This window comes from Arvicola amphibius, chromosome 4 (assembly GCF_903992535.2).
Source record: "Arvicola amphibius chromosome 4, mArvAmp1.2, whole genome shotgun sequence".
Classification (NCBI taxonomy): domain Eukaryota; kingdom Metazoa; phylum Chordata; class Mammalia; order Rodentia; family Cricetidae; genus Arvicola; species Arvicola amphibius.
Window position 1 is genome coordinate 66,253,876 of NC_052050.1, and position 12,219 is coordinate 66,266,094.

General features: G+C 42.9%; 1 protein-coding gene across 4 annotated transcripts in view; it reads right to left on the minus strand.

Moving 5' to 3' along the window:
• Positions 1–5,160: 5,160 nt before the first annotated feature.
• The window catches only part of Rapgef6 (Rap guanine nucleotide exchange factor 6), a 170,896-nt gene continuing 163,837 nt past the window's right edge, over positions 5,161–12,219 (minus strand). For 3 of the 4 annotated variants that reach the window (XM_038325883.1, XM_038325882.1, XM_038325881.1), the window contains 3 exons: positions 11,206–11,711; positions 8,994–9,308; positions 5,161–7,699 (listed from right to left, as the gene is read on the minus strand). In XM_038325883.1, coding sequence (XP_038181811.1) covers positions 7,674–7,699; positions 8,994–9,308; positions 11,206–11,711 — 847 coding nt within the window. In that variant the 3' untranslated portion in view covers positions 5,161–7,673. The remainder of the gene's footprint in view (positions 7,700–8,993; positions 9,309–11,205; positions 11,712–12,219) is intronic. The other variant, XM_038325884.1, reaches the window with a different exon arrangement.

Genomic DNA, 12,219 nt, shown 5'->3' on the forward strand with positions numbered 1-12,219 from the left:
AAATCTCTCTATAAGTAAATCTTGACTAATGATGAGATCTGCCTTGTTAGCCAGCATTCCTATGTGTTGTGGAATATTATTTTAGCTATGTAAAGATATGTCACATTTGTATTTGCTATGGATTACTTTAACTGTTTTAATTTGTTTAATGATGTAAGGATGTGTTATATTTGTTAATGCTTCATCTGTTTAATTATGCAAAGATGTATTGCATTTGTTTCACTTTGCCTGCCTAAGGCCTAATAAAAAGCTGAATGGCTAGGCCAATAGCTAGGCAGGAGAGGGATAGGCAGGCAGAGAGAATAAGTAGAAGGAGAAATATAGGCTAGAGAGGAGGAGAAGAGGACAAGGGAGAAAGAAAGGGACACTCCCAGGGCCAGAAGCCAGGCAGCCACCAGCCAGAAAACAGGAAAGTAGGAAGAGCATTGATTCTTAACTTGTGGGTGGAGACCTCTTTGGGGGTCATCAAAGGCCATCAGAAAACAGAGATACTTACAATTCATAACAGTAGCAAAGGTACAGTTGTGAAGTAGCAATTAAAATAATTTTATGGTTCGGTCATCACAACAGGAAGAACTAACTGTATAAAAGGGTCACAGCATTAGGAAGGTTGAGAACCACTGCTCTAAGAGAATCCCAACAAATAGACTATAATATCAGGAGTGGTTCTAGAGCAACACAGCCATGAGGAAGGATGTGTTTAAGTACCTGGAACAGGCTTTCCAATTTGCCCACACCTAGTTACCGAAGTCTCTTCCTGAAGCATGGAGAGCACTAAAAATCCACGGTGTGAACTAGTTAATGAACTTAACTATATAAATGCAATTATCTTGACTTACCTCTGGGAGGAGCAAGGAATTTATGACTTTACAAAACTTCTGCATTTGTGCAAAAATAATGAAAACAATGAATTTAGTGATATACCTAGATGTGCATCAACAGTCTAAAGTGTTCTAACTATGCCCTGGAGGAGATTCTTCCCTCTAGATGATGCCACAGAGTTCAAGTTGCAAAGACTCAAACAGAAGTCCATATATTGGCTGAATTACAACAAGACTTTTAAGTCCCAGCCTGAGAACCCTAATACAAACTGCGAAGAGCGAGCTTGATCTCAGACATGCCCTGCACTAAGTGCTTACATTTAAAAATTACCGTGATGGTGTGTGCAGGACTCCTGTGTGGACATATGCATGGAGGCCACAGGACACCTCCGCAGGGTTGGGTCTCTGTTCCCGTCTCATGTGGATTCGGTTTAGACTTGCAGGTTAGGTGCTGTAGATTTTTCTCTGTTGGTATACTCAATCACTTTACATATTCTCCCTAGCAATGTTTGTGAACAGTTCCCAACTTCCTAGCCTTTTGCTTTTACTAATGTCTGTGTCTTTTAATATTGCCAAGTCTATCATCTATTTCTTTTTCTTTTTTTAGCTCTGGCTGTCCCGGAACTCTCCTATGTACACCAGATGGCCTCAAATTCAGAGATCTACCTGCCTCTGCCTCCTGAGTGGTAGAATTAAATGTGGGCACCAGTATGTCTTATCCAACCATTCTTTTAAGAATTCTGAGATTCTGATAGGTAGGTTCTACGTGAGCATGACTTATCAGAGCAGCAGTCCAATATTGCTTTTTTTTTGTAAAGGTGCTCCCTCCCGCCATAAAGACAAGGGTTTCCATCACTTAGGCTATCCTCAAACTCATGAGGCAGTGGACAACTTTGAACATCTGATTTCCTGCCTCTGCCTAGTCTGGTATGGTCCTGGGCAAGGTCCACTCCACTTTCAGCTTCAACTAGGGCTCCTTGGTTTTCCTTATGGCTTTGGGGAGCTGTTTTTAGTACCAACTTGCAAGCATGGTACTGTGAAAACTTCACAATTATGGTGCTTTCTCATCACTGACTTGGGTTAGTCCTCTCCTTACACTGTACCCATATAGTTTCAGAGGGCTGACCTGTAGGCATTTTGGGCATATTACCTCTCTAGTTTATGCTGATACCTTTCCATTAATTTTGGTTTAACTATTATTCTGGTTTCTTGAGAATACTTAATTTTTAGCAATTCTTGTCTAATATATGCATCTAGAAGCCATCAGCTTCTCTTTAAATGTGGCGTTAAAATGATAGGTTGTGAGTGTGGCACCATGCACCTTTAATCCCTGCACTTGGGAGGCAGATGCATGTGGATCCCTGAGAACTTGAGGCCAGCCTGGTCGACATAGTAGGGTTCCGTGTCCGTCAGAATCACATAGTTGAGACCATTTCAAAAGTCTCTTTGTTTGGAGACAGGGTTTCTCTGTATGACAGTCCTGGTTATCCTGGAACTCACTTTGTAGATCAAGCTCACCTTGAACTCAAGAGATCTGCCTGCCTCTGCCTCCCAAGTGCTGGAATTAAAGGTGTGTGCCACCACTGCTCAGCTTTAAAATCTTAAAAATTTTACTGTGTGTGTGTGCACCATGGTATGTAGACATTAGAGGATAACTTGCAGGACGCAGGTCTACCCTTCCAATGTGTAGGTTCAAAGATTAAACTTAGATCATCAGGATTGATGGTAAATGCCCTTGCTCCCCAAGCCTAATGTAGGGCCCCAAACCCTAAAATTTGTTTAAAAATAAGAAAAATTGAAAAAAAAAAAGGGATCCTGTTTTGTTATGTGGGCTCACACTCCTGCTTCATCCCCCAGAGGCTGTGACTGCAGCTGTGTGCTCCTGGGCCCAGCTTTGTTGGCAGCTTCTCAGTGGTCAAGCATTCCATTCTGATGTGTGGTCTGGAGGCGTTTCCCACAGATGTGTTGGATGGATTGTGTTTCCGTTCCTACATCTTCACTAATCTGGGGAAGGCTCAGCTCCCACTGCATGCTGGAGCAGCTGTAGGATATGCCATCCTATGAGGTCAAGATGGAGGGCCTGCTGGATAGGGAGAGGTGCCTTCTTCAATAACGTCGTCGCTGTGCAGGTGGCTCAAGCTCCCATAAGCTAGCCTACTGAAAATAAACCAACAAACAGAGAATACACTTTGCCCACTCCCAACACTGCACTAGACACATGGGTCAGAGGAGTGAGGCAAAGACAAGGCTGGAAATGAACACCATGAAGAGACCCTGTGAGCATGCAGCGAGATGCCCAGGACCCGAGTTAGAACAAGTGACACACCAAGAATCAGGATCCTGACGCCAAGTGTTACAAGTCCAGGCCAACTACATCAAAGGTATGCTTACCTGTATTCCTCCAGTGAGGGACAGGCCGGCTGGAATGGCAGGCTCCTCTCAGCTGTTCTCATCTCAGGCTTCTATGGGTGAAGGCTAGTGGATTCCCAGGGTATGCTATGGACCACACCCCTGAGCAACGGGAACCCAAACGTGAATTACGACATTCGCTGCCTAGAGTTACTAACAAATTACAGGCTAGGTGGGGACACCAAACACTTGTTGATTCAAAGTTCCGGCAGCCCAAAGACTTGTTTCCCAAAGAAAACAACACACAGGTATAGAAGGGTCTGGGGAGAACTTACAAAGCGCCATGGTGGCAGAATACCTTCTCTGCCAAGGTCTAGAGGGACCTGATTCCAGTAAAGAAACGGTCACCTGGGTACCACCCGAGGCTGGGTAGACAGGCGGTGCAGGCTCACTGGCTGCCAAGGGTCCTCACACAGCAAGATGTCCATGCTGCTTTTATTCACAGGACTGTATGGAGTCCACTGCTCTGCCACAGCACACAGGCTTCCTCATAAGTTCTTAGTGTAGCACTGATGACCTTGATGTGAGCAGAGCTTCTGGAACGTTCATCTTTCAATAAAAATGGACCATGTTTGCTCTTTTCATTCCACATTGCCCTGAGTTGATGTCCTGGTGTAAATACAGAGGCTGACAGGTGTTTGAGGGCCTAACAGTGCCTGCATCAGCCTTAAAGTTTGCTCATGGACATTTCTGTTAGGAAGCAAGTTCAATGGTGTTTAAGTCACTGTTCCTTCATCTGCAACCATTTTCCCCGAGGCAGGGTTTTTCTGTAGCTTTGGAGCCTGTCCTGGAATTAGCTTTTGTAGACCAGGCTGACCTTGAACTCACAGAGATCCACCTACCTTTGCCTCCTGAGAGCCACCACCGCCTGGCTCCAAAATTATCTTTTAAAGGTATATTAGAGCTGTTTTACAGATTATATATGGTTGTTGTAACAGAGCTCCAACTTCTCTGGTGACTTAGAGGCACCATGGGTCCCCAGTTGGCATTCTTGTTTTTGATTACAGTGGCCTAGGATGGCTTCAAACTCTCCATTTAGCAGAAGGTAACTTTGAAATTTTGGTCTTCTTTGCTTCCACCTCTGTAGTGCTGGGGCTACAGCTGTATGTTATAGTATCCACTTTTATGTGGTTCTAGAAACTGAACCCAGGGCTTTGTGCATGTTAGGGAGGCAAGCAGTGCTCTAATAAGCCACCATGCAGCCTGAACACTCCTCTGAAGCAACCTAGTTAACTGTTCCATGGGCTCTATATAAACTTGGAATAAAGTGCACACAGTTAATGCAGGTTCTTTATTGGTTCCAATGTGTTAGGAGACGTGGTAATAAATGATACCCATACATTCTCTTAACCAAAAATATAACAAGTATTTACACTCAGTAAAAATACAAAAGCATACAGAGGCACTGTCTTTCTAAAAGACATAAGTTTAAGAGGCATCAAAAACTAGGAGACAACATTGCTTGTTACAGGATGCCTTACAATCATTGAATTGTGCAGATAATTGTCACTTGATCATAGCAACTGTGCAATTTTGCTTTTTGCTAAACTCACATTTCAATGTTAAAATACCTATCAGGTACAACTGCATTCTGTACAGTAAAAATAAAGAGGCCTTTTAAATAGCACAAAAGCTAAAGATGAAGTAGGGTTTAAGTTTCAACTTGAAAATGTACCCAACTCAAGGCTGATTCCCACCCCCTTTTTATAGCATGTAATGGAATTCTGAAAGGATACACTTAATGTCTTCTAGAACCTTTCAATGCAAATAATCACTGTTTTAAACTTAAGGAATCCTTTTTCCTCCCTCCTTCTTTGTAATTATAAAGAAACTAGTGTAGTTACTGCTGCTTTTCCAGTTTGGTAGCGATCACAGAGGTGATGAACATGTCACCCTCGTGAATATTCTCTAAAGGATTTTTCTCCTCAAAGATCATGTTGAAAGACACCAGTTACAGGAAATGAAGTCTGGGGATCGCAAGTAACCTTGCTGTAAGGAGTACTGGGACTCAGTAACCAAATCTCTCACTGTTTGGCAAATTCTGCACTAAAGGTCTCCTGCTCTGACAGTCTTGGAAGATGCTGGGCACTGGTCTCTTTAGTAATGTTACACACTCAGGACAAGGACAAATGGGGATTTGGAACTGGAGCAAGCATGGGCTTAAGGCTTCCCTTGTTCTAGTCACATGACAAAGTAAAAAAAAGGCAGACATGATTTTTTTCAGGGACTCATATACATCATATCACGAAGCATTTGGTTTTCATTCTGATCAATATGATCAGCTGGTCTGAACACTCACAGATAAAGCTCAATATAACCAAGGCAGCTACACAGTGCAAGTTCAAAGCCACAAGCCTCAATGCTCTGTGCAAGATATTTACACCACTGAGGACCAAGGCAGGTCAGGCTCTGTCTGAAGACCTGCTAGACAAACGAGTTGTGAGAACAGCACATTTTTCTAGAGTGATGGATAGAAAATGGTGGCAATGAGGACCCAAACTTGGATTAAAAAGGTGGACATAGCAAAAATACTTATTTTGTTTTGGACACGAAAACAATATTATGCAAACAGGTGAATAAAAAACTTCACACTCAGAGACAGCACAGTTCATAGGTCAGATCAGTTAAGCATGGCTGTTAAGCTTCAGTGGCCGCGCAGGCTGCTTTCAACTTTAAAGGGCAGGCAAGGTTGGGCCTTACTGTACTGAAGTGCAGCTGGGCTCACGTCTAAGGCTTCTGGGTTAAGGTCTCCCCAGGGGAATTCATCAGTCACTACTTTTCCTAAAGAGACAGGCATTCTGTGGGAGGACAAAACATTTACATTTGGAACTGTTCTGTGTCTCAAGTGATTGGGCAGGAAACAGGAAGAGAGAGCAGCAGAAAAGTACAGTCTTGAAAAGGCAGTTGGTCACATGACTGTTCTGCAGCAATGCTGTCATGCTTAGTGCACTTATAATGGCTTTGGCTTTTTTTGGTAATTACAGAAGTTTATGAAACCTTATTTGCCTTTATATTACAAAGCAAATGAAAATTTTAAATATGTTATTTAACATTTAAATACATTAACTACAAAATGCTATGATTAATTTGTAAAAATGTGAAAAGTCTACTTTATTTAATAAGCAGTCACTGAATTTGAATAAAGAGTGCCATATCCAGGAGGTCACAAAGGATGTCCTCTCCAGGGTAGAAGTCCCCTCCATTATCCTAGTGCCTTTCTCTTATACAAGTCTATCCCTTGGTTACTGAGCTCTGTGGAGGGTTCTAAGTTCAAGTTCAATGATTGCACATGTGGCTGTGTAGTGCAAGCCACCAAATAAGTCAAGATGACCTTCATCATTACATCCATACTTAAAAAATTATTATTATTACTATTTTGTGTGTAGGGTGTTCTGCCTGCATGTATGCCTATGTACCACATGTACTCAGTGCTTCCGGAAACCAGGAGGGGGTTGGATTCCACTTCTGGAGTTACAGGCAGTTGTAAGCCATCATATGAGGGCTAGGAATTAAATAAACCAGGGCCTTCTGCAAGAGCATCTTAACCACCGAGCCATCTCTCTAGCTCCTACACTGATTTGTTTAAACTAGGAATTCTACACTTGGAGTTGTGAAATGTTAGCTTAGGGTGGGTTCCAATAGAAACAAAACTCTCTAGAAGCCATTCCCATTGGATTTGTAGTATCCTCACAACTGGATGCAGCATGACGTTCACTTCAGAAATAGATCCAATGTTAACTACTCCTTCTTTGGAAATTAGGGTTCTCCCTCCCTAATTGACCTCTGTTCCCCTTCCCAAAGGATTGCTAAGACCCCTATGGCTGTTAAAGCCCATGCCATGATAAGCAGGCTGCTCACACTTCATCTGTACAGGTGTCTAGAGTTCCCACCTGAGTGTCTGCTACAATAGTGCCACATCTCTATACCTATGTCAGGATGATGTCTGTTGCTCAGGCCACAGACAGCTGTATAGCCTCAGACAAACAATAGCTAACAAGAGCTCTTGAATACAAACACAACCACAATACTTTAAATAATAAGTTACTTTTCAAATACACAAGACTATCCTTGGTATTGGCAGACATTTTGAATGTGTCCTTTAGCCCAAGCTATGGCTTGGAAATAATAATACCACTATCTTTAAAATGATTTACAAAAAGAGAAACCTATAGTGATATACAGGGGGGCAACTCTGAGCTTGAATGTAGTCCCAAGGCAGGAGTGATGTGCAAAGTGAAGGCTGGGACCAGGTGCAACATCCAGTTTAAAAAACCTGCACCTGCAGGGACAGAAGAAACGGAAGCATGACTCAGGAAGAGCTCATCCTCAGCCCAGCGAGGAAACTTCATGGTGACAGCAGTGAGCTGTTGGCCTTGGCCTGCAGAACCACGAGCTCTGGTCCATGCTCCTGACTTCCAGTGGTCTCCAAAGGACATCCAAAGACTAGACTGCGGACACCTGCTCATTTTCTGAAAATGATGAAAATACAATTAGCTGGCATTTCTATCTGCTAACGCAGATCAAGTAATAACCAACAGATTAACAGATTATTTGCTACATGAGAAACTCTCCCTATCTCAACAAATCTTGGCAGACATTCTATTAAGAACCAGGCTTCTTTCTAACACCATGGTTTCTAGTCATACTGAGGACTAGAATTTCAAAACTAAAATTCTTTTACCCTCCCCCCCCCCGGTGTATACACAAATGCCACTGTGTATGTGTGAAGGTCAGATGGCCACTTCTCTTCTTTCACTGTGTGGATTCAGGGGATCAGGTTTGGCAGGAAGTGCAAAGGCACTGCTGAACCACCTTGCTGGCCTCCATAGATTTATTTTCCTTAGTGTGTGTATGTAGCGGGGTAGATATATGTATGTATGGGTATGTGCATATGTGTATGGAGAATAGAGGTTGACATATGATGTCTTATTGGATGGACCATTCTCTAGTCAGGATTTCTCAGTAAACCTAGAGTTTGCTAATTTGACTACTCTCTAGTGGGATTACAGACAGCCACTATACTTTCCAGCTTTTACATAGATTTCCGGGTTCTCTAAATTCTGGTCTTCATGATCGCATGGCAAGCACTTCATCTATCGACCAGACCATAAATAGTTTCAATATATCACTTTACTATTATATTTGTTTAGAAGGCTAAAACAATTACTTCCAATGAAGAAACTACTTTTCAAACTTTGGTGACAGCTACAAAGTTCATCAAGAGTTTTTATGTCTTTCATACAACTGCCATTTGTAGTTGTCAAGTACCTGCTCTCAGATGTCTCCTACTGGAGCTGCTGTTTCATTATCAAAGGCAGCGATACTCCACGTGAGCTAGCAACAGAGCAATGTGTACAGAGATACAGTTTGATCGTGTTTACAAAATGCATATTTAGTGACTATTTAAATGTTCCTTATAATTTGTGTGTGTGTGCACTACAGTGTTCATGGAGGCCAGCAGATAACTTTTGTGTTAGCTCTCTCCTTTGTGTGGGTTTGGGGGACAGAACTTAGGCTGCCAGGCTTGCTCAAACAAATACTAAATACTTTTTTGTTTGTAGTGCAAGAGTTTGAACCCAGGGCCTGTACATGGCTAGTCAAGAGCTCTACCACTGAGCTACATGCTCAGATCTTATTTTTTTTAAAAAACAAATTTAAAAAGAGCTACAAACAAACATTACAAATTATCACATATATCAGAGGAAAGAGCTTTCTATGGTCCATAATCCACTTAAGATCCATTTAGACAGTTTGTCAACGTACCATCTGCTTCGCTATCTGCATCAGCCACATCTGCTAGTTTGGGATGGGACGGCTGCAAGCTATGCCTGTGAGGCTGGGATCCGGTCTTCGAGGGAACCCAGGCCAAGGTGTGGCTACTGGGAGGAGCTGGCGGCAATCTAGACAGGCTGTTAAACATCATCTTTGACCTCTGCACTGCCACACTATAGTCTGGAGGTTTTAGATGAGGGTGGGGTCCTTCCTTTACGTCCGCTAAAGAAATTCCCAGATATCCTGGAGGAGTGGGAGGTGGCTCCCTATACCTATCACCTTTCTTGGGTGAGGTGACACAGTACACTGGTGTGAAAAAAATAAGCAGTGAAAATGTTAATGGAAAAACATAAGAAACAAAGGAAAAAGAACTCCACATTGAACATTACAATGGCAAAAATATAAAAAAACACAAAATGAATACATTTAGACACAATGATAGCAAAGTGAAAATGGCCTTAAAAACACCAATATTTAAACCTATGGTACAAACCAAAACCTATCGGATATTTTAGGAAAATTCCACAAACAGCTTCATGAAGCAGCGACAGCACACTCCTCCCAAGATATAGACAGCTCTCACGTCCAGCAGCTAGACCACGCCCTCAAGTGTGAGGTTGGCCTGAAGAGACAGATTTCTGCTGGCTGAAATGATCTATTCTGCACCACAGCACTGGCACTTGGGGCAGACACATTCTCAGTCTAGGTATGCAAACCATTGAACTTTCCCAGTTCGGATGAACGGATTCTCCGTGGGATCTTATTTTTGTTTTGAAATAGGGTCTCTACATAGCCCTGGCTGGCCTGGAACTCACAGAGATCACCTGCCTCTGCTTCCTGGTGTTGGGATTAAAGGTATGTACCACCACATCTGGCTGGGATTTTACTTTTAACTCCTTTTTATTTTTCTGACTAAAGGGTAGGGAAAAAAAAAACCCTGAAATTTAGGAAATGTGACATTAAGAATAACAGTAACTTTAATTTTTTTTCTATGTGTGTAATAATCCCCTGGGACTAATGTGAAGCTTCACAAAGCATCAGAAAAGGAAGGGAGGGAGCTCCTCAGAGTGAAAACCCTTCACAATATGTTGATTATACAGATGACATTTAAGAAGACACTACCCACACACAGCAGAATGGATTTAAGGAGTATTAGATAGTTTTCACATCAACAGGAGGCTTGTCCATGTGGATTTCTACTCTTCTACAGTAAAACTCGCATGTAATGTCAGGATCAGAGTAGCCTGTTTCCACATGAGGACAAGCAGGCATGACTAAGCACGGCAGTGGAAAGATTGTCAAGGAGAGAAAATTGAAGGAGGATTTGCCCAAAGTCACCAAGAAGTGGAAGAGTTTAAAATTAATACTTGGAGGGACATAGACATGTATATTTCTAGAATCCTGACAAAGTGCACTAAACAAATCCAAGAACTGCAAGGTCAGCAACTGCCCTTTCCTTTTTAAATAATTATATCATACTGACGTTGACTTGATGGTATTTCACATGAGCAGAGAAGCAGAGATATTATGTATAAGTATTCATGTAATTCAGGGAATAAACAAAAAAGCTTACTAGACAGCAATCCACAAATCAGTTACCAGCTGGTGATACACACCAGGCTAGACACGCTGAAATGCTTGGGGGTCTGTCTCTGCTTTGCAGTGCCTGGAAGTGAGCACAGGGCCTTGAGCTGCTAAGACCTACTTTATCATGGAACATGTAAAAGAGGATTCACTGTTTCCATCATGGATACACAGCAACTGTGGTACCAACAACTTGCGAGATCACCAGAACAATCAATCCGTTTGTCTCTACTGGGGAGTCAAGTCACACCACCACACCTGACAGTCCTAATAACGTCCCTCCTGCTGCTCATGCTCCGTTCACTCTCATGGCTTGAGTATCACTCAGGAACTTTTGACCTGTGCGTCTGTGTTTTCCACATATTTGAGAACTATGTGTCTTTTCTGCTACTCATGGTCATTTCCCTTCTCATCTTATATATAAATACAAGGACACGTATGACAGAGGGAAAACAAAGTTCCCGAGAAGCCATAAATTTTGGGGCGATAAATTGTGGAAGGAAGAAAAAGTGCAAAGTGAGAGAAATAATAAAATATCTTCAAGGTAGCCAATGTCCTCTTTTAGGGGAGGGGATACATAATCCCTCAACACCAGTGGTTCAAACAAACTTGTACTTACCAATCAACCCTCTGTCTGTACTGGAAGTGACAGTTTTATAAACTGGGTCAGTGGTGTCCCTGGGCTCCAAGCCATCAGGGGCCTCTGCTGGTGCACTTTCCAAAACCCTCCGCTTAACTGTCCCATAGTTCGGTTCATATGTGTCCGAGAGGGAGCTGGAAGAGGCCCAACTCTGCCTCAGCTGACTGGACTCTAGGCTGCCTTTGCACTGGCCACAAGTTCTTGAGCAGCCTCCTTTAGGACAGGCACAGGGCTCACAGTCAGTGGGCTCAACCTCAGCAATAGGGTCATCTAAATGTGTGTGCCTGTAAGTGTTCAGAAAGTCCCAGCTTTTGGGGTTTGGAAGGCTTTGGAAGTTGTCATGGGAGCTGCTGGAGCAGGAAGTCCAACTGCCCCGCCCACTGTCAGCTGCTTCCAGTAGGATGTGCTCATGAGACATCTCTTCACTGCTCAGAGAAGATGGGACAGCTACACCCTTGATAAGAGACGGCTTTGACAGCATCCACCTAAAAACAGAGACGCACAGATGAGTAGTGGTAATTTAGTGGCATAATGGAGACTTCCCAGCACATGTGTCCCTCCTAAAAGAGACCAGGATATACCTGAATGCTTAGTGAGGCAGTGTTTTCTCCACAAAACCTTCACTGACTTTAAATAAAAACACAAGATGAAATGTGAAATGAATGGAAATAAACACACCTTTGTCAATACACTGCTCCCCCAATGTGCAGAATTAGCATTTCTTTTCCTTTCTTTCTTTTTTTGGTGTTTCGAGACAGGGTTTCTCTGTGTATCTCTGGCTATCCTGGAACTCATTCTGTAGACCAGGCTGGCCTTACACACACAGACATCTGCTTGTCTCCGCATCCCTAAGTGCTGGGATTAAAGGCGCGCGCCACCACCACCGCCCGGGTGAGAACTCAGCATTTCTACACTGAGGAGCCGTGCTTTATCTTTTCACTGCCGTCCGAGGTTAACTGAGTGACGAAAGCGCCAACTGCACAGATGCCAACA